This window comes from Sinohyriopsis cumingii, chromosome 17, assembly GCF_028554795.1.
Source record: "Sinohyriopsis cumingii isolate HCF-2022 chromosome 17, ASM2855479v2, whole genome shotgun sequence".
In the NCBI taxonomy this organism is placed as follows: domain Eukaryota; kingdom Metazoa; phylum Mollusca; class Bivalvia; order Unionida; family Unionidae; genus Sinohyriopsis; species Sinohyriopsis cumingii.
In genome coordinates this window covers 20274997-20298620 of record NC_142977.1, presented here as the reverse complement: position 1 = coordinate 20298620, position 23624 = coordinate 20274997, and the positions used below count along the sequence as shown (strand labels likewise).

At 36.4% G+C, this 23624-nt stretch overlaps 1 protein-coding gene across 1 annotated transcript in view; it reads left to right on the top strand.

The window, feature by feature from the left end:
- Positions 1–21038, top strand: part of LOC149777880 (neuronal calcium sensor 1-like) — a 28128-nt gene extending 7090 nt beyond the window's left edge. The window contains exons 2-5 of the mRNA XM_089938279.1: positions 3944–3984; positions 13771–13922; positions 18872–19036; positions 20278–21038. Of these exons, the coding sequence (XP_089794405.1) occupies positions 3944–3984; positions 13771–13922; positions 18872–19036; positions 20278–20354 (435 nt within the window). The 3' untranslated portion in view covers positions 20355–21038. The remainder of the gene's footprint in view (positions 1–3943; positions 3985–13770; positions 13923–18871; positions 19037–20277) is intronic.
- The last annotated feature ends 2586 nt before the right edge of the window (positions 21039–23624 follow it).

Below are 23624 nucleotides of genomic sequence, written 5' to 3'. Positions count from 1 at the left end.
TCATGTTCTACATTGATGGCGAGGTTGTACTTAGCTGCTGCTGGAAGAATTATTGTCTGGATTTAACGTACTGATAGAACTTGGTCTAATACTCAATCCACTTTGTCAGAATTTTATGTAAGTGATGGGACCAAAGAAACGTTGCAATTTCGCCATTTTGCTATATACGTATACTTTCATACCCGTTTGTTGGGATTCGATTGACTATGTCAAGGATGTCGACCATGCATTTTTCGGCCCCGAAAACGATAAGCTAGTCTTCTGCCACGTTACAAACTGGATCACTGACGATCTCAATCCAAAAGGCTCACAACCCGATGCGCAGTGTGCTATTAGGCTTAAAGACAGTGATACGGCTGAATGCTTTGTTTTCCTGCTTTCTTTGAGATGTATATGTCCAATATTGTAAGGTTTCTGGAGGCATCAGAGAACATGACATTGGCTTGCATGTCTGTATTAATGGCACGGTTTTAAGAGCTGCAATGCCCGCTATGGTCATGTAATGGGTTACATCGAATGCACTTTTTATGCACGGGAGATGCCCACGACAGTAGAGCGTCCAAAGATGTCCATGGACATTGAAACGGCATATCATGTCAAAACGAGGGTCTATTTCCAATTATCGGTGGCCGAATCCATCAATGTGTCTGTCTGTAGTTGGGCGGCGTTCAAGAGCATTTAAAACAGCAATGGGCAGGTGGCCGCTAATGGTTTGATCAAGATTGTGGACTAGGTTATTAGAAGTGTGTGGGACCGTCTGACATATTTTTCCAAATATTCCAACCACGTTCAGTAGGTAGTAAGGGGCCGTACTAGTCATAAAAGAGAAGCTGGCAGGGCTTTGCTCTAAATAAACAATGCATTTCGTGGTTTTCTGAAGTATCTTGATTGATGATCCATGCTTCAGCTCGTTGCTCCCTGGTTGGAGTGCCCTTGTTGCGCATGCTTCAATAACCGAACCATGCTCAGCAGATCAATATTGGAGAAAACATTTATCACCACCCTGGCAGGTGGAACCCTCGCACTTTTCTGGACACCGATACACTGTCCAAGGATTCCTTATAAACCATACCACAAGCTGCTGAACTTGTAGCCTAGCTAGAAGCAGTCGGATTGAAAAGATAATGGGCTAGCAGGGCATTATGCTATATTTTATGCGTGACTTACAGCTCTGCAGCGGAAAGTTTTAGGTCGATTCCGCTGCTTGCATTGAGGGAGACGCCAGTGCTGAATTCATGGCGGAGGTAATATTTTGGTACTTCCCTTTGGTGTTGATCACAGATCTTTTTCCATATCAACGTATTTCTGTTCAGGCTGTGAGCATGTGGTATTTGTTGCGTGTTCAAATATTTTATTCCATTGGCGAGTCGGTGACAATCATTTGAAAACAAAGACGCTAGAGCATAAGAGTTTGGTATGAAAGAATTACAACTATTGGCCCGTATGTAGTTGGCAACTGCTCCATTGCGAAGCGAGTCATGTCGTATAAGTCAACAACAGACTGCCTAAGTCAATGTAATCCATGTTGAAATAACAGATTAGCTTGAGGCCGGCAAAGTTCTCTTAGGTATTCTAGATGGCTGATTTCACTTTTATGTCGTCTTCCATGAAGCTCAAAATCAGACTGTAAGCGAGAGTCACTTCGCATTTGACGCAATTCAGTAACCAGCAATATATTATGTGGATATACAAGCAATATATTATATGGATATAAATATGGCCTCAATTCCTCGTGATTCGTAGCGTTGTGTAGACAATCTAGCTATCCAAAGACGTTGTGATAGTATGGTTTCGGTGCGCGATCCTCTCAGTATAATTAATCTTTATAGGAAAGTTTATGTCAGAGCTGATAGAATGGTCCATTGAAAAATTGTGCTGTAGTTATTTTCCTTATTGATGAAAAGTTGCATTGGAATTTAACAGCCTCGAAATTGGCTGCACCGTATCACGACATGATCGAGTGCTACGCAACTCATGGAATACTAAACGGAACCTCCACATCTATCATTTCATATACCGTTCATCTAATTTTCACTTCATCTATTGAAGAAGCGTGTGGTATGTACGCAGTGTTCCAGGCCATCAACTTTGTCCTATCATTATTTATAGTGATATATAATTATAATAATTGACTTATTGAAGATAATATTGCACATAACAAGTCTGAAATGTCACAACATGTTACGCATCGTCCACGTAAAACAACTATAATACAAGCACACATTATGCATATGCAAGACTAAAGTAGTCGATTACATAAATACTACAATACCTACACCAACACTATGTCAATGGGAATACTATTTTGAACATTAATGATGACCAGAGTGCACGCTTTGCTACCTTATTAGGTGCAAACAATTGATATGTTAAAAAAACTAGAAGTAAAGAATAAAATAGCATGTTGATCAGCCATGGAAACCCATTGGTTTGTTACACCTATATTATGTGTATTATCATTCATGATTATAGTTTTGTAAGTATTTTTTATTAAATATATGCCAAATACTAAATGTTATATCATTCGTACGTTCGTACTTTAAACATCAGTCAGTTGTCAATTGCGTAAATGCGTTTATAAAGTTCCAAAGTTGAGTAACACCGACGTTCAAGTAAATATCACGGTATGTGAATGGATGTCGTGATTTTGTATGAAAAGCCATGTCAACTTAATATCAAATTAGCTAGTGTAACCACGTGACCATGTTTACGGTTAGAAGTATGCATTCTTAGTAGTACCACCAGTCTTGGAAGCTGTTCAGCTCTATGGCGATGATTAATTCATTTGTTTAGTTTAATCATTCATTGGAATTATCGTGCTAGAAATATTCACATTAATATGATTAGTAGCTGTACGGAAATAGTGTAAACTCAGATAAAGACGTTTGGATTTATAGCTGTCACGGAATAACTCTGAATTCAATTATAAACATTTTGGGATTATGTCATATTGATTCTTCTATTTTGTTGATGCATCAGTACATTATTTACCATCTTTCAGACTTCCAATGGAACTTATTCAAATTACTCGATACTTTTGGAATTGATAAGACACTTAGGATTTTAGGAATTCATTCTCCATAATGTCATTTATTTTTAATTCCTACATTTTGCCTTATATAGATCCAAATAATATTTTCAATTTAAAAAAGAAAAATAAAAAGATTTTGATTTTCGCTCTTTCTTGCTACTTATTTTAAGACCATTGAATTGTAACACCATAGCTGTCGATAAAAATTTATTTCCAGTGGGAACAAAGTTTTGGAGCAGAATACGTTATGCAAGTTAATGAACAAGAACTTAGTAACAAGTGTTAAGGCTTAAAATTTGATTTCAGGATTAGACATGACGAGAAACATATCGTCAAGACTAGTAAAATATCAGTGCATTAACTTGCGGGTGAATGTTTCTTTGATCCTGGCGTAGTCCAGTCTTACGCCCGCCTGAGTTACCATTTTAAGCATTTTAAGTTCCTGCTCTATAATATGTAAAAGTAGACATATTAATGCGTACCGTTAAGAAGAGACACATCCGATGTTCAATAAGTGACCACTCAGTTTCTGGACGAAAAACTACCTTGTAAGTGAAAACTGTGCTTTCATTTAAAGCGACATTAAATTCTTGGTTGGAAAACGAAAATCGTTTGAGAAAATATTGTTTTTTAAAATAACTTCTTGGGCATACATATCTTGAAATCTATACAGTAGCTATTTCTGTGTCTTGCCATACCTACACTAATGACGCATATTTTTCTAGTCAAGAAAGTGATTATCGACGTAATTAAAAAAGAAACGAATCAAATTGATGGTGTTTAATATACGAAAATTCGCTAACACGAATTGCAGTAAGTGTCATTCGAAGGTAACATGAAAGGCGTTGTTTCTTTCACAAACAATAACGAGGACACGTCCCATATCTTAACATCTATTTGCTCTCTTCGCAGATGCTTGCAGTCTTGTGCTCGGTTCTTATCAGCAGTGCCTTGTAAGTTAATTTTACATTTAACTAATTCAACATAACTAAAAAAAGGCACTAAAAGTGTATCAGTTTGACTGACAAGTGGGTAAATCTAGGCCGATAAATCAGCCCCTCCCTCGTAATGATATTGATTTTCGGTTTACGGGCTGATATAGGCTTTTCATTAAAAGCTGCAAAAAATCAGCAGCCAGTGTTGGCCGCATACATCGGTGTACATTTCATACACTTACCGGTATTTGTCGCTACTGTGGAGCTACCGTCGGCTGAAAGCTTCTATTGGTGACATGTGCATTATATTTCCGGAGAAAATCCTATGTTTAGTGACTTGTAAATCCACGAGTTGCACAACCATCTGTCATATGACCTTTATGAATATTTAGCGCTAAATATGGTTGTTACAAATTACCAGTATGTGTCGAACGTTTGTTGCAGAAAGCTTTGTATGAAGCTAAATTGCACATTTTAATAAACAGGTGACATGAGACCCGCATATCTTCAATCAGTGTCTACACAGATTGGGGTGTGAGTGTATGTATTGATTTATAAATTTATCAGATTCGGGTAACTACCCTTTCCTTTTTACTTGTTGTTAGGAACAGCCTAGTAAAAAAGAATATACGTCATTACTTAAGTTAATTCTGGTCTATGATTTTTCAAATTGACTTCGTCCGTTTCTTCAGCGTAGTTTAATTTATTCTTAATGGAAAGTAGTCAAATAGGATTTGCAATTATGTTGTTATTAATTCGTGATTGAATTTAATTATAAACGTTCTACAACATCCCTTACTTGAACTCTGGATCTCATGGACGTTCCGACTTGTATGTGGAATGTACTTTATTTAGTATGTTCTCTCGACAACGTTGTAAGGAGTCCATAGTGATTACGTTGTGCAAGCGTCCATCAGTGGGCTTATGGGTTCAGCTTATACGTCATATTTTCAAAGGAGATGATCGTATTAATATCGAACTTCGAAAGGAAAATTGAAATTTTATGTAGCGATTCTCTTTCAATCGACACGTTCACAAGGTCATTTCATTAGGTCTATTGGCTATCTTGTTGTCATATTAGTTCAAATTGTAGAGCAGGTGTGTTCTTTTTTGTAGCGCAAATTAGTATGCATTGCAGATTTTCATTTGGACGTCTCAAAAAGCGTCTTTGTAACTGTATAAAATAGGGTCCTTGAGAATGATTTGTTGAATGACTATACAAGCTATACATTATAAAGTTATCGCCATGTAAACCGAACAAATATGAGACGGTAAAAATATTAAAATAAGCACAAAAATAATTGATAGAGAACAGGCTAACACTTTAACAATTAATAATTTATATTTACTTACCTTCTTGAGTTCGTTTTCCAATGCAACATTTAAGCAGGCAATTCATACAGGTGTTGGAATTTCTTTAAACTAAATTCTATGTTTGTTAAAGAGCATTTGAAATGCTCTGAAATGTTTTATGAAATTGTATATGATATTTATGTTATTATTTATTTCTTCACCCTTGCTGGTCTGGGATTGTAGAATTGGCCAACGTTCCTCGCTACGTGTCGTAAAAGGCGACTAAGTAGAGGCAACCTGTTTGCCGTGGGTTGCGTCCCGTGTCGGGGAGGAAAGGATCCTGGTAGTTGAGCAGAGGCTTTCCATGCAATACACTACTTTGGCCTCTACTTCTCTTAGACTGGTGGTCGGGATGGGCCCGGTCTCGACACATCGGCTGGTCACGCCGAGCCCTAGGAAGTCTTTGTTTACTCTCTCTCATTCTTTATCTTTCTCCTTGTATCTCTCTTGAGACCACCGTTGCCCCTATAGTCTATTCCTTTATCTTTCCCTTTCCCATGTCTTAGACGACTTCCTAGAAGGCGGTGGCTTAACGGGTCAATCGGGAGGTAATTTTACCGACCCTAGAAACTGGGACTTCAAAGGTCAATCAAAGGTAATTTTATCAACTGTGCATGGCATATGTGTATCCCTGGCACTTGAAAAGCGTTCCCTTGTTGGGCTTCGTGGTGGGCGGGGAGCCTGGGTGCTGAATTTTAAGTGAATCATCATGGATAATTCCCATACAATTCAAAATAAATGTTCGAAAACCCTTTCAGAGTCTGACGACGAACCATGTAGTGTGGAGTCATTTCTACGCTTCATGTCATACAGTCTAAAGATGCCACAAAACCGCTTGCCTCACTATCTCCATTTGTCATAGAGAAGACTATCACAGGATCGATTGGCACACCAAAAAGTGTTAAAAAGTTGAAATCGGGTTGTCTTCTTATTGATTGTGAGCGACGAGGTCAAACATACAATATCAAGAAAATGAAAACTTTCTTTGATATCCCAGTGACCTCATTCGCTCACACCACACTCAATACGTCCAAAGGCATGATTCACTGTCGTGACTTTGCTGGAGTCACCGACTTAGATATCATTGAAGGAATGAGAAATGAAGGTGTCACCGCAGTCCGAAGAATACGTATTAAAAGTATAACAATCTGCAGGACACTAACACCACTGTACTCCCTTTCAACAGGCCAACTGTACCCAAAGTGGTAAAAGTTGGCTTTTTGCAAGTGAAGGTCGAGATTTACATCCTTAACCCCCTTTGATGCTATAAGTGTCAGAAATACGGCCATCACAAAGACCGCTGCTCAAAAAGCCAAATATGTGGCCGATGCGGAGACAATTCACATCAGGAATCTGATTGTAGAGCAACTCCGCATTGCTTCAAAGGAGCACCACACCAGTTCCAAGGATTGTGATACCTGGAAAATGGAGAAGGAAATACAGAGGGTAAAATATACATCTAACATACTCTATCCAGAAGCCAGAAAAATCATTCAGGCCAAAATAGTCCATCCTGGCCCATCCTTTTCCACGGTAGTGAAGTACAATCCGAAAACAACAAAGGACGCTCAAACACAAACAGAAACGCCCGTTTCAACACCAAGCTCAAACATCCCCCATTACCAAGCACAGGAAAACAAGTTATCAACTCAGACTACGTTTAATAATACCCAACCACCGAAATCACCAAAAAATCAAAAAACAATCTCACGGAAACAGACAACAAAAAGGGTCAGTTGATCCCATCGAACTCTATAACATGTTTGGAGACATTAAGAGCATGGATACAGAATAATCTGCTCCATGTCCTCAAGATAGTTCCAGACCTACTAACAAAACATTCACCCCCGTACTTCCTCCAGAGAAATAACCAAACCAATTGCCTCCGCGGAAAGTCTAACCTAGGTCCACAATCTTCAGTTTAAAAGGATAATGAAGAACACCATCATACAATGGACTTAAAGCAAATTACAATGATATTTTCCTACTTTTATACGAACATGATCCTGCGCTACTATGCCTTCAAGAATCATTCTTGAAAGATACGAACAACATCACATTTAAAAACTCCTCCCTGTTTAACACCATCTCCCAAAATGTTCACAGGGCCTCAGAAGGAGTTTCTGTTGTTGTAAACAACAGAGCCCCTCATTTTGTAATCCCTTTGACCACAAATTTGCAAGCCATTGATGTAAGCTTACTCTACATCGAGTGATTACATTGTGCTCTATTTACTTACCACCGAACACTAACCTAGTACCAAACAATTTAGACAGTCTTGTTCAACAGCTTCCCGCGCCATTTGTTTTACTCGGAAATTTTAATGCCCATCACATTTTATGCGGATCAAATCATATAAGTGACAGAGGTCACAAAGTTGAAGACTTTATTTCTAGACACGATCTGTTTCTATATTATACCAAATTACCGACATATTTACACCCGGGAACAGTACATACACGTGCATCGATTTGACAATTTGTTCTCCTTTGCTGCTTTTGGACTATGAATGGAAGGTCGCTGATGACCTTCACAGCAGTGATCCCTTTCCAATCTCTCTTAACAACTGCGACGTTACAATTGACGAAGCAATTCCACAATGGAATTTAAAGAAGTCCGACTGGGCCAAATTTGAAACTCTTTCTACAGCTAGACTTAACAGGGATGCTGTTTTAAACGACAATAACCCTTTTTAATAGTTTACTTCTGGTTTAATCGACATTGCAGAAGAATAAATCCCAAAGTCTTCACCAAACAGTAAAAGAACCTCAAAACCGTGGTTCACAAAAGACTGTAAAGAGGCCATTAGAAACGCCGAGAAGCACTGAAAAATTGTAATAATCGTCCAACGCCCGAAAATTTAACTAAATACCGTATTGTTCGGGCCAAAGTCCGCCGTACGATTAAAGAAAGTAAAAGAGCATCATGGAAAAAATACGTTTCAAATTCTCGTTCCTCTATAAAGAAAGTTTGGGACACGATCCGCAAAATAAATGGAATGGGAAAATACAATTCCTTTCGACATCTCAAACTAAACAACAAGAATATCAATTCCGAACATGACATAGTTAATATACTTGCTGATAGCTTCTCAAAATATTCTTCATCCTCTAATTATTCAGAAGCCTTCAGAAGATTAAAAACTCAAAAAGAAGAGACAATGTTGAATTTCACATCGAATAACTCAGAAAGTTATAATCAACTGTTTACACTGTTTGAGCTGATGGAATCTCCGAATAAGGCCCACGATACATCCGCAGGGCCTGACGAAATACCTTACCAGTTTTTGAAACACCTCCGAGAACCTTCATTCACAGCCCTTTTGGGAATTTTCAATGATATAAGGACTGCTGGTAATGTACCAAAAGTTTGGAAAGAGGCAACAGTAATACCAGCTCCCAAACCCGGTAAAGATAGCGCAGATCCTAACAGCTATCGACCTTTTGGAAATTTTCAATGATTTATGGATTTAATTTTCAATGATTTATGGACTACTGGTAATGTACCAAAAATTTGGAAAGAGGCAACAGTAATACCAGCTCCCAAACCCGGCAAAGATAGCGCAGATCCTAACAGCTACCGACATATTGCACTCACTTGCTGTGTGTGCAAAACAATGGAACGAATGATCAATTCTCGGCCTGTCTGGTACTTGGAAACTAACAATTTAATATCTCCTCCCCAAAGTTTCTTTCGATATGGCCGGAGCACCAACGATCATCTGGTTAGACTAGAAACATTCATTCGCGATGCATTTATCAAGAAAGAACATTTAGTGGCGGTTTTCTTTGATTTAGAAATGGCCTATGACACGACATGGAAGTACGGGATACCAAATGACCTGCACGATCTAGGTCTAAAAGGCCGTCTGCCCTCATTCATATCCAACTTTCTCTCAGACAGAGAATTCAAGGTACGAGTGGGCTGTACTCTCTCAGATCTGCACAAGCAAGAGATGGGTGTGCCCCATGGCAGTATTTTATCTGTGACACTTTTCAATATCAAAATCAATAGCATCACCAAGTGTTTGACTCCTGGTGTGGATTGCTCGCTATATGTTGATGATTTTCTCATATGTTATCGATCAAAGCACATGCATACAATTGAAAGACAACTACAGCAAAATATCAACAAGATTCAAAAGTTGGCAAGTACGAACAGGCTTCAAATTCTCGAAATCAAAAACGGTATGCATGCATTTCTGTCAGTTACGACTACATCACGATGAACCCCAATTCACGCTGGACGGAACACCTCTTCCAGTTGTTGAGGAAACCAAGTTTTTAGGTATAATCTTTGACAGAAAACTGACTTTTAATCCACACCGAAAGAACTTGAAAGCTAAATGTTTGAAAGCACTTAACCTACTTAAAGTAGTAGCGCACACTGACTGGGGTGCTGATAGAAAAGTCATCCTGAATTTATATAGAACGTTTATTCGCTCCAAACTGGATTATGGTTGCGTTGTGTACGGTTCAACCAGAAAATCATATCTTAAAATGCTTGATCCAATTCATCATCAGGGAATAAGACTGGCTCTGGGAGCATTTAAAACATCCCCGTGTGAGAGCCTACTAGCTGAAGCGAACGAACCACCGTTATCGCATCGTAGAGAAATGCTTTCCGCACAATATGCTCTCAAATTAAAATCAAACCCTCTGAATCCTGCTTTTTCGGCTGTTTTTCAACCCAAATACAAAACCTGGTACGAAAATAAACCAAACGCCATACCTTCCTTTGGCATTAGAATATCATCCAGTCTTGACAGGACAAAAATAGATCTTTGTAAAATTCACAAAACGTCCATCTCCGAAACTCCACCCTGGCTACTTAAACAACCAAAAGTACTTTTTACGCTACAGAATGGAAAAAAGTCTGAGACAAACCCTTCCGTCGTCCACAATTGTTGTCAAGAACTCCTCTCCGAATTTAAAAACTACACAAGAATTTATACCGACGGATCAAAAGATGAGGAAAAGGCTGCTGCAGCCTTCATTTGTGGAAATCGCAAAACACAGGTTCGCTTACCAAATGGAACATAACTTTGCCAGCCGAAATCAGAGCAATAGACCTTGCTCTGCAACGAATAGAAAACAAACGTATTTTAAACAGCATCAGTACTTCAATCACTACACAATATAAAACTGGATAATCCATTATTGAAAAACATACTCGTCAAAAATACCGAGATGAGTGTCTCCCATAATATAATATTCTGCTGATTACCTAGCCATATTGATATTAAAGTTAACGAAAAAGCTGATTGCGCTGCTAAAATGGCCCTTACTCAAGAACCATCTGATCTTAAAATACCGTATTCTGATTTTAAACCTAGTTTCAAAAAGTCCGTACGTCAGAAGTGGCAGGCATCTTGGAATGATGCATTGAATAACAAACTTCGTGCAATCAAGCCAACTCTTGGAGAATGGACTTCTTCCTTCAGAACCATGCGTAGGGAAGAGGTAGTCCTTGCAAGAATCCGAATTGGTCATACTTTTATCACCATTCCCACATACTAAAAGGTGAAGACCCACCAGAGTGCGTTTCTTGCAATGAAACATTCACTGTCAAGCACTTTATGATAGAGTGTTTTGACCTGCAACCCACGCGCGATCAGTATTACAATGTGCATGACATGAAGGAACCTTTTGATACTATAACATGACTCGTATTATAGAGTTCCTGAAAGCAGTGAATATTTACTTTAAGCTCTAACTTTTATGCTATCACCTTGTGCAGTTTAATGCAATATATATACCGTCCCTTTTTAATACCTTTTCATCATTTTTCATTAACATAAAACATTTACATCCTCCGTTGATCGGGAAGCTTTATTTTTGCACCGTTACCATCTTACCGTTTTAATTTCAACTATTTGTTTTTTATATCCTGGTGGATATGAGACTTTAAATAATTTTTAAAAGATTATACATATAACATTTTGTTTGGCGCTAAATAGCCTAAAACAGTGCTGATGCGCCGTTAAAAGTAAAATCAATCAATCTATCAATCATTTATTTCTTAGGATTTGATATTGCACTAGTTGAATCTGCGTTGTTTATGTTGCTGATCAGCAAAGTAGAACAGCGAAACATTCGAATAGCTGAAAAAATTAGACATTATTAGGATGCCAATCTGCTTCCTTTTTTATTTACTCAAATACAAAGTTTTGTTATGCCACATTTGCCTAAACGTAACTTTTTCAAATGATATTTATCTATTTCTGTGGCAATACATTTTAAAATATGCCTATATTTGGTCCTTTAAAATAAATTTCAAACATTGCTTTCTCATCCATTGTTGTGCTCGTACCTTTCAGTCACTGGTGAGGTGGGGATTTGTTGTTGTTGTTATGTTGTTTGAATTCAGTGTCAAAGAGAAGAAGTGCTTCTGGCGCACCTGTAATAACAAATTTATTACATTATTGCTAATTTTGGTGTTTTAAAGAAACTATATAGATAAAACAGATGGACGATTCGGAAAAAAAGATATCTTAAAGAAAGGAAATTCTCCATCAAACTGTGTTTATATTACATACTGGATTACAATTCCAGCAATTTGTAGTTTCAACATATTGCGTTTATAAACCCGTGTAAATTCCACATATCCACCAATGCTCATAAGCATATAGACATGAGATTATTTTTAATAGAACTTTCAACCGAAAATGTTATATTTTTAATCGTTTGATGAGATTCTGTTTCAAAACGTATGCCTAATATAATATTTAAGGTTTTTGTGCGCTGATGAGGACATATCATATTTGAGAAAACGACGAAAACCAAGAAGAAGCATCTATCAGACGTACACGTCTACACACCAGATATAACGGTTAATCGTATGCACGTTTGTTGGACTATACTTAGAGTATCCGGTATCTATGTGAAGTACATGGAAGCAGGGCCGGCGCCAGACTCGGCCAGACTATCTGGCGCCCTGGGCAAGGTTAGATTTTGGCGCCCCACCATACCCCCGGAAAATATCAATTGTAAAATTTATAAACAAAAATTATTAACTATAATTAATAAATCAGCGCCCGTGCCACCGCCTAGTTTGTGTATATGGTAGCGCCGGCCCTGCGTGGAAGGTATTTTATGGCACAATAAAAATGTTCTAAATTTCAATATTTTAGGTTTCCTGCCGGAAAGTGTACCGAATACAGTATCTTTCATAAATACGGCAAGAACAAAGGATGCTGGGGTTTCCATTGATTTCTATGCATTGACTGCTTCTTGTAGAGGTATTTGGGCTTGATCCTCTCCGAATGTACGTATAGGCATCAGTAAATATATGCCAAGCACATTTTATTTTATGTAGATCTATTAGTGTTTGCACAATCATGCTACCTCAGGAGGGTCAAAGGCCGGTGCAAGACATATTTCAATTCGTTGCTCTAAATTTTCGTGTCTGTGGCTCGGTAACACGTGCAGAGGAGCACCAACATGAATATTTATTTTTGTGTGCATTTATTGACTGGTAGAGGAGAATCAACATCAATATTTCTTTATGTGTGTATTTATCGATTACTTTATTCGCCTGCTTCTGTTCTTGGCTAGGAGAATTATCGCTGTTGTCTAATTGGTGTTCATGGGACTCGATTGTTTTGATTTGATTTTTAAAGTAAGTGTGCCAGCCATTGTCCATGATGAGACAGCAAGGGCAGACAAAGACAATGTGAGTTTTAAATACACCCCGTGCCTATAGAAACGAGACCAATATCAGGGCATGAAGATATAATAATTGCTTTTACAAACGAATGTGTTCTATCTGAACCAGTGATTACGCTTTCATGTTTGATAGCTCTGACATTGGTACATGTTGGTGTTGCCTCACGACGGTGCAGCGGAACAACAGCGTGTTTATTTGTAATACGTGTTTATTGATGGTCAAAAATACAAAAATGTAGCCTGCAATGGTCAGGTTCCACTAAATGTCTACAAATATCTCCCTAAACTGAGGTCCTACAATATTTTGCATGTGACACCTTTTTCCATTTAAGCATGTTTACAGGAAAGACTGTTACGCAAAAAGGCTTCTTTTCTTTTGAGGAAATCCTCAGAGTTCCCACAGACTACAAACAATACAGGACGATAGATCCTTTCAGAGATAATACGATACAGTATCATCTAAATTTAATTCCATTAACGGCTGAATGTTGAGTGGAAATTAAAAATTGTGCCAACCAAGCATAAGAAAGATATTCAAAAATCTCGTTATTAGAAAGGAAATTTAGGATGTGTATTGACATTGGAGTAAGATTATTGTGATTGTTTGGCACATCTTGAGGAATTCATAAATATGTAAAACTATTTGTCACGTATTTTTTAATTGTCTTTCAAAATACTATCGTTTGACTTTTGTGTGAGTGAAAAGGTCTGTATTTGCGTTTGAAAGTTAACGATTCATATTTCAAACATTTCTGATTCCATTGTCTACTTTCATTGAATCCAGTGCGGCTGTAACAACAACAGCGACCTCCACAGCTGCATCAACAGTACCCTCCCCAGTTTCATTATTCTTCGCTAGATACGACACTAACCCAAAGGATGGGGTTATTTCAAATGCCGAATTCCACAAGGCTGCGTATACATATGACACCAATGGTAAGTATTAAGGGACTGTTAGTATTTAAGGTTAGTGATACTGTTGAGTTAACCGTGTTACTTGTGATTATTGTTTATTTATTTATTGTATTTTTTTTCTACTCATTCGAGATATTATCTGTTTTGAGGACAGCACACTCTTCAATGCTAATATTGTAGGCTTCCCCAGTGACATATGACATGTAATGGACTACTAAAAACGCCAGGTTATGAATCGTATTTTTATGACAATGTTTATATTAACACTGATTGTGGGACCATATGATTGATGGTGTCATTTGGGTTTTATAATGAATATCAATACAAAGAGGTTATCTAGATCGATGCCATTGGAACTGTTGGGTGACTAAATCGATGGTGGGACTCGAGGAAGCATCCTTTGCGTCAGAAGTCTGACACCGGATACGCTAACTACCACGGCCCCTACCGACAGTATGCGTCTCTTACGTCATCCGGCCTATTTTAGATCCCTGAAATCCACATATATTGTGTGTGTGGTGGTGGGCTGCCAGATGCGTGTGTATGTGTGGTCAGGGGGAGGTTAACATGCTTCGAGATAAACATATAGACTGAAATAGCACATTTGCGTATTATAGCCAGATCATTCTGAAATACATGCATAATTTTTCATATCAAAGTACTTAGCCCCCAATAATGTACTTATTGTCGGTATCAACAGACCAACACGTTCTCCGTGAATTATTACAGGCGTTGTTCAATTAATGCTCTATATTAATCTAAAGCAGAGAGAGAGAGAGAGAGAGAATTATAAATATGCACCATGCAGAACGGGATATGCTATCTCTGGATTATATAGAAGAATTCTTGATAATAGTAGGTATAAATAAATATTTAATAAAAAAATTGCTATCACTCAGGATAGAGAATTTAGGTTTCGTAATCCACGGGGACTGGAACCAAGGTCCGTGGGTAAATGGCGTCCAATGCCTTGCCTTAACGACCATCCACACATTACCAAAAAATGACGCATCTCATGACGAGGATCATATATATTTTTCTTGGTATAAACGTTCCGAGGGGAGAATACATCTCTTTCACTAAAATAAGTTCAGTGCAACTATCCAGAATTCAAAAAAAAAAGAACGAAAATGAACTCTGTGTGTGTGTGTGTGTGTGTGTGTGTGTGTGTGTGTGTGTGTGTGGTGGGGGTAGTTCTTGTGGGTGTTATTATAATTGTGGTGATTATTATTGTAATTATGGAAGTAATAACTTTTATGGTATATAATCTACGATTACACAACTTTACATAACACATTAGATGGCACTGCTGCTCTCACTTTATGCAGCTTAATACCAACCTGGTTGCCATTTTATCACTGGAGTTCAAACCATGTAAATTTTCAAACAATAATTCCATCGCTCACAATGCCATGTTACCTTTGTAAATTAAACTTTTTCTCTTGTGTGTATTTCTTTGGAGCATGTTGTCTCTGTTTTGCAAGTAAATGCAACAAATTCAATGAAATTGGAAAGTGCACTCGCTATTATATATTTATACAGTTTGTACATCATGATTAAATGCATAGACTATACTGGACGCCAAAAATTCATATTGGTATCGATTAACTGTATTACACGAAGGGAAGTAAGCATTGTCGATTGATTCCAACAGTTATTTCCCATGCTAAGCTATGCTCGAGCGAAATTCGTACGAGGCTAGATGTTTTGTCAACTATAGTCGTTTAAATTTACTTATTAATTTTTCATAGCCATGTAAATAAATTACCCAACATCATCCTTGCACTCAATTATGTACATAACAGATGCTTGGCAACATTCTGGCCTTATCGGACTAGACTTCCTTTAAGGAGTTTTGCCTAGTAACATCAGTTAAGCATCAGGATTTGATACAGCATAGCAGCCGACTCATCGTTTTTATTTCGAATCGAAGCCGGTATAAGTGCGTAGGAATGCTGAAGGCTAACCATCTAGCGCAACTTCAAGTACTCATACTTCAACTACTACTACTACTGATAATAATAAATAGTACTAATAATAAAAACAAGAGCAACATTATAATGCAGTCGACATTTTCTTCATAACAAACATTATCATCAAATACATCATCATCCAATATTTGTTAGTGTTAGGTGGTATGTCGCATCAAATACCCTTGAATTATACTAAGTCAACGCATGTACAAGAGCAAACTAAACAGGGTTTCATACAACTGGATATAGTGTGTAATAAATTAAGACAAGGAATAAAACGAAAGAAAATAAATAATCATACTCCACTGCTGTTCAGATCAATTTTCTATCCTTGAAAATGAAAATTCGTTTGCACTGATGAGCACTGTGAGAGTAGTTAATGGAAGGAAACAATATCGAGCCTTCAAGCATCTATGTAAACACAAGCAGATGATCAAACTTTCGTTTGTAATAGTCACAAACAAGTACACATACACACACACACATACACACACATATATATATATATATATATATATATATATATATATATACACATGAAAACACTTGTAAAAAAACCAAACTGATTTGGTTACGTACCTGCTACAAAAGGTTTCGCAATCAGACACTGTCAATCATGCAGACATGTTCTACGAGTCTGCCAAAATTTCATGTCGCATTATACTCTGAATATTTTCATTCATTCGTCTGTTAGATGTTAGTGTAGTTTAAAACTATTCAGTACGTATATAAAATTGACTTTCAGTGTGGTATCTCCTCAAATTCATTGGCTGTATTAATTTGGTTTGGGAGAATGAACTAATTATGTCGCATAAACTGTGATGGTAAGGTTATTAATTTTGTACCACTTGAAGATTTTGTTTTAGTACAACATGAAATTGCTGTTGAAATGGTTTCTCTGTTTTTGCTTAGTGCTTTTTACACTTGCATGTACCTCTCTGCTGTTTTATAGGTAATCTTTCCATTTCAGTCCCTGTACTACCATATTAATCTCAATATTGTAGGCAGTCTCTAATCACAACACTTATTTCTTTTTTCTCCTCCAGCAGCGTTCATATGTGACAGTTGTGACATTAACAAGAAACCATTATATTTTTTATATTAAATTAAGCACCTACACTTAAATTACTACTAAGAAGCTGTGCTACCTAGATATAGTATAAACGTACACTACGAAGGTTGTACTTACATTTAAATTATGGTGCGAAAACTTTCATTTTTAAATCAACTTTATGTTATGTGGGAATTCTTTGTAATGGGACGTGTTATGGATGGGTTAAACTTGGCTATGGTAAATATGGTATTCGGTTGATCGAGTATTTGTGTTACTGGCTCTTGTACCTTTATACATGAAGTTTAAAAGCATTACACGTGTCATGGTGCAAGTGTTAACAATTACTTCATTTTGAATACCTATTAGCTTGTTAACAGAAATAGCTGGTAATCGTGAATCTTTGAAATTTTATTTCTTTTCAGCTTTTTGGAAATATAGCTTGATTGAACTTCTTGTTCTTTGATGCTCTCTCTTTTAATTTCTTAAGCAATGCCATTTATTACCTTGACTGTACGTTACATGTACTGAGTTGTCTCATCAATTATTTCATGTGGCCCAGTTTATTGCTTAACGGCGATGTTCTTTGACGAGATCAATACACTTTGTTTCGACTTCATAGTCTTAAATTAAGTAAGATATAAAGCAAAACCAACAAGGTTGTAAAATATAAGAAACAATTTAATTCTCAGAGCTAAAAATGAAAACTTATGAGAAACTTACAGTATTGTGAACTAAACAAATGTTACTAAATGGTTCTATCGCGAATCCAAAAAAATAGTGTTTCGAATAAATTCGAGATCATGAATGTGCAGATGTATCTGTATCCTTGAATATGCTGAAGTACCATCAGTATTGATGTATCAAAATGGCATTGTCCAAACCTTCTTTGATTGAATTCACAATAATCAGGAATTGTTGCTTTAGTCCTGAGTCAATGAGCACTTTCTACTTCCAATAAATCATCCATACAAAATTTTCATCCCAAATTAAATTTAAACACAACATTACAAAATCCGCAGATTGATATAAAAAAAGAACATAGGAAATAATGAATTAGGAATTAATTGTAAACACCTATTTATAACTAATTGTCATCTACATCCATGTAATACAAGTAATGACATCTATTAATCAGCATGATTTCTTGAAACATTGAAATACATCTTTCATGTTTCAAATATGAAAATTAACATGTGTCTTGTCTTTAATTTTCTTTGGTATCATTATTAACCTTGTTTGCCCTTTTATATCACCCATACACATGTAAGCTAATGCAGGTTATCTATAATGTTAACATTGTTTTTTGAATGTTCCACTCACTGAATATTGCCATCACAAAAAACCGACGAATTGATAATAATGTAACCATTCCTCCGTCTGTCTTGTGCGGCGATTTTCAAACTATGTTGTCATGTGATTGTGTTAGTACCGCAACTGCAGCATTGTAACAACTTTTTTTATTGAATCAGTAAAATTTACATATTATGTTCGTAATGTAGCAGTACGGTAGTAAGGTAGATGTATGTTCTGGACAACCTTTTAAATGTCTTGTAATTTATATAGTGGCCCTAACCCAGTTGTGGTTATTTTCATTTCATTTTGTTTCTTTATTTCATTGTTTTTGGGTTGGGAGGATTGATTTTGCAGTTTTAAGATAAGGAGACCTATGATCGCATGGACGCATATGCATTCCTTTCAATAGCAAATTACGTGGCTTTGTGATCATCCGCATTTATTGGATGTCTTGGTGATGCTCATATTTGGTGGCAAATGTTTAAAGGAAGCAGGTAACGGTTAAAAACTGGAGCAAAATGTTGGATGAATTAATTGCGGACAAAAACTTATAAATGCTTCGGCCCAAAACTCCCGGCCAAAGGCAACTACATTTGACTTCTCGGTCCTGCTAAGGAACTAACAATAACTATATTCAATGCTCTTTCTAGGTGATGGAAACATAACCCGAACAGAGTTTGTCAATTTGTACAGTGCAAGGTTGGGGGTCCCCGTATATCAGGCTGTATCAACCTCTTATGCTATTGATCTAAACCACGACAATATCTTTGATGATAAGGAGATCTCTGCAATCTATAAGGTGTTTGATGGAAACGGTAAGTAAAACACAGAACGCCGATTAATCGATTAAGAGGACAATAAGATCAAATAAAAGAAAAAGAGCAACCCATATGCAGGAAGAGAAGAAACATAAAAAATATAAAACCCATACCCTTTGTTTTTCAGAAGGGATGGAAACAATCGATTTTGTTAAGAACGTTGCCAAATGATAGAAAACATTTCACAAACAGAAGGTCGACAGAAACGTAAGAAACATTACAAAAATATAGACGGTGCGAAAGAGAAACCAAAGAACACAAAAACAGTACTATCAGAAAGCCCTACACCACCAAATTTCGACTCGTTATTGAATAAAAACATTTTCAGAAAGAAAACTATTTAATAATTAGAATTTCAACCTATCAGCAAATATCTGCTGTATGCATGCATATAACTCACAACAAATGACGACGGACGAGGATTAGGTGTTTCATTAAAATTGGATACCTTCGACAAGCGTGTGTCACAGTTAGACAATTCGTGTCATAGTCGGCGCTGTACGTCATCGTCTCGTTATTCGCAAGTGATCGGCAGAGTCCAGAAAACAATTTTTGTGCGTGCATTAAATGGTCTGTCCAGGATAAACACAAATATACAAACCGTGCTTTAAGCAACTTGAGCCTTTATTCAGTTGGCTGACCATCCTGTCGAAACTATCAGAGACTTAAGTTGACTTTTTCGGTAAGTCTCGTTTCGAACATTACAGTAAGTTGTGCCTTTCCAGATTCTCGCTCCATGTAGATCTCTCGGAGGTACGTACAAATCGGTGTGATTATGGACTTAAAACTAAATAGCTAACCAGTCTATTGCAAATAGTGCTGAATATAATCCTTCTCTACAAATTACAAAAACAGACGAGGCTTCCTCATGTAGTTGTTTCCCTTTGTTCCCTAAACATTCAGCTTTGAAGCTCACCCGATATTAGAACTCTTCGTATATTCAGCATGTTCTCTAGCATTTAGCTCTTTGCAAAGTGTAATAAGTGAACGATTTGATTGAAAAGCTATTTCATAAGTCACACGAGTATGCGTTATATTGATATATTGTAAACTCTATGTTTATGGCAAATAAAACGCAAATTATACGTTTCCGAGATAATAAAGATTACACCATAACATTCCAAAAGTCAATCGGAATTAAACCAATGTGTTCAATGTTTTTAATATAAATCCTTGTCTGGGATAAATCTGTAATATTTCAATTGCCGATATTAATCCCAAACATGTGTTTCTTGCAGGAGACGGTCAAATTACGCCTGACGAATTTCTGGTTGGATTCAACCGATTTTCTCCCGGTCAATGGACGATTGGCTAAATGTTTCATACCCATGGTATCTGTACTCCTTGACCATTCTAAGACTGCAAGGTTATGGTCAATCATTATTATGTGAAACTGAAAGAAGAAATAAATGTTGCGATAATTTATTGAAAACACAAACATTTGTCATGGCTAGAGAAATATTGTTATGCATAATTATTGTCATCTGGCTTTCTTCGTAGTTCTGAGAAGCAAGTAGGAGTCCTAGTCCTTCCATTTATTTCGTATATACGTTCCTACAATACAACTTCTCCCTCGCAAATTGAGACGGAAGCTTTAAAGACATCTTCGATTGCGCATGCCATAAAATAATAATTATAAAGATAGTTACATATGACAGAAAATCTTGTGTGCAACGAAAAAATAATTACGTTTAGTTCTGAGATATAAATTAATGTCCATTTCAAAGCACATAGCCTTCAGAAGACAGTCAAATATGTAACATTGATTAAATATGAATAAACAGACAATACTATAAAAAACACATCATCTTAAGTATAACATTTAGTGCTTCTGATAACATTACTTGTACATGATGGCTCATTATATGCATACTAATTATTACTGAGCAAACATGTGTAATTGAAACGGTTTACGCCTTATGAGATGCAAGTTTCCTGTGAAAAATTTGTACCATATTTATGAGCCAATATCTCTCTGAAATGGTAAGCTAACCACAAAATACTAATCAAGAAGGCAGAGAAATAATGGCGCAATAAGCCACGATTATCTTCACACTGGATTCTTTCTTCAGTTAATTTTTCAAGAATGGTGTATAACCGAAAACGTTTCAAAATATCTTCAAGAAGAAGGTTACAAACGATAATTATACACCAATAATAAAAATAGCTATGGTTAATTGACATAAGTATAGAACAGGATGATATTTTAATTACGTCCATTTCGGTCATAAAGGCGTGTCGTTATATTAAGTAGGTAAATGGTAAACATACGCAGTGAACTTTTAAAGACATATTATCATAAATAGTCTGCAACTTGATGGCTAAACCAGGCCATGCTTGGTACTAGATATAATACTCAATATTGTATGTATTGGATATAAGGGTAATTTGTGACCATTTGTCATAATCGTTGATCACAGTTAGATAAATTTAGCTCAATTGCTGCTACACCGTTTGATTCAAATGATGAACTCATTTCTTATCAGTCCATCGTCTCAGTCGGAACATCTTCGTCTCTTTAAGGTGCGAGTCGAACAAATTCTTTATAAAAGACTGGGTTATAATCATGGTGATATGTTTTAATTTGGTACGCTTTATTGTTAGAATATTTGGTTGATTTGTGAAGAATATCATTGTGTGCATCTCTTAAACTGCTCTGTTATGTGCAGGTGTATCCATCTTTACGATTGGATCTCTGAAACAAATTACTGGTTGACGTGGCAGTTGTATTCATACATCATTCGTCAAGCAAGAGACTGGAACGATGTCAGACAAGGGGAAAAATAACATATCAACCATAGTTGATGTCAATTTCGTACATATATGAAATACATGAAACAATTATTTGCTAATCTCTTTAGAAATAATGAAATTTTCTTTTGAAAGGAACACAACAAAATATTAAGAAAACAGGCTGAGCAATGTGTCTCGTTTGCAAATAAAATACTTGAACAATTCCTGGTAAATAAATTATGTTGTAGTGTTGTGTATTAGTCTCTTTGCTTGCGAGAATGGACAACACATAGACTACCTAAATTTAATTGGGTTAAAACGTTTATATTATAAAAAACGTTATACTTAAGAAAACATTCAACGGCATTTATACAGTTAGTGAAATCACTCTTAGTACAAACTGGAATTCTAACTTTGAATTTAGAAAAGAAAGGAATAAATCATTCAGTTTTATTGAAAGCACTCTAGCAGTAACAACGGTGCGCCAAACATTAGGTACAGTTAACATCGTCTCAGGGTGAGCGGCCACAGGAAAAAAAATTAAACATTATATCAACAATATCATTATACGCAAATAAATGGGTTAATTTTAAAATGATAATGTATCAAGGAACACAGTATTTTGTCTGAGTTACATTAATACATTTACAGGCCATGAAACACCCTCACAACTTGTACGCATGAGACGAAACCAACGAAATAATAAACAGGCAACATACCAGAATAGCATATGAATATTCCCTATCCTACACTGGAACATATGAATTAGTCTAGTAAGCTTCACACGTCCTCGTATATTTTCAACAATGATTAAATAATTTCTTTTTCAATGACTTAAGGAAAACATGTAATTTCCCGAGAAATAATAAGAAATGTATGTGTCAGACTACCGTTTTGATGTGGGTAATACAAGCATCACTTTAGAAACTTTAGAATGTGTATATAAAAAATAGTCCTTTAGTGCTATAATAATAAATGAGAACAAACTGATGAAACGTTTTTCGACCTTTGCATTTTTTGGTTTGTAGATGTTATCTTTTTATTCTTGAGCAAAACTCTGTTCCTTATAATCGTCAGTACGTGTATAGTGCAGTGTTATGAAAATGATTTATTTAGAGTAGATGTTTAATTCATTTTCAAAAGAATACACATTTTTATTTTACCGTCCTTCAGAAATAAGCACTAGTTAGATGTATGAATTACATAAACCGTTTACCAGTAAAATAAAAAGTGATGCATGTCAGAGATTCGTTACATATATGGTCATAAAAAGAAATAAAGGCAAAAGCGGAGACTCCTGGTAATCGTGATTTTAAAAGACAAAACTGGAGACTCCTGGTAATCGTGATTTTAAAAGACCAAACTGGAGACTCCTGGTAATCGTGACTTTAAAGACAAAGCTGGAGACTCCTGGTAATCGTGATTCTAAAAGAGCAAACTGGAGACTTCTGGTAATCGTGATTTTAAAAGACAAAACTGGAGACTCCTGGTAATCGTGATTTTAAAAGACCAAACTGGAGACTCCTGGTAATCGTGACTTTAAAAGACAAAACTGGAGACTACTGGTAATCGTGATTTTAAAAGACCAAACTGGAGACTTCTGGTAATCGTGATTTTAAAAGACCAAACTGGAGACTCCTGGTAATCGTGACTTTAAAAGACAAAACTGGAGACTTCTGGTAATCGTGATTTTAAAAGACAATACTGGAGACTCCTGGTAATCGTGATTTTAAAAGACCAAACTGGAGACTACTGGTAATCGTGATTTTAAAAGAGCAGACTGGAGACTTCTGGTAATCGTGATTTTAAAAGACCAAACTGGAGACTTCTGGTAATCGTGATTTTAAAAGAC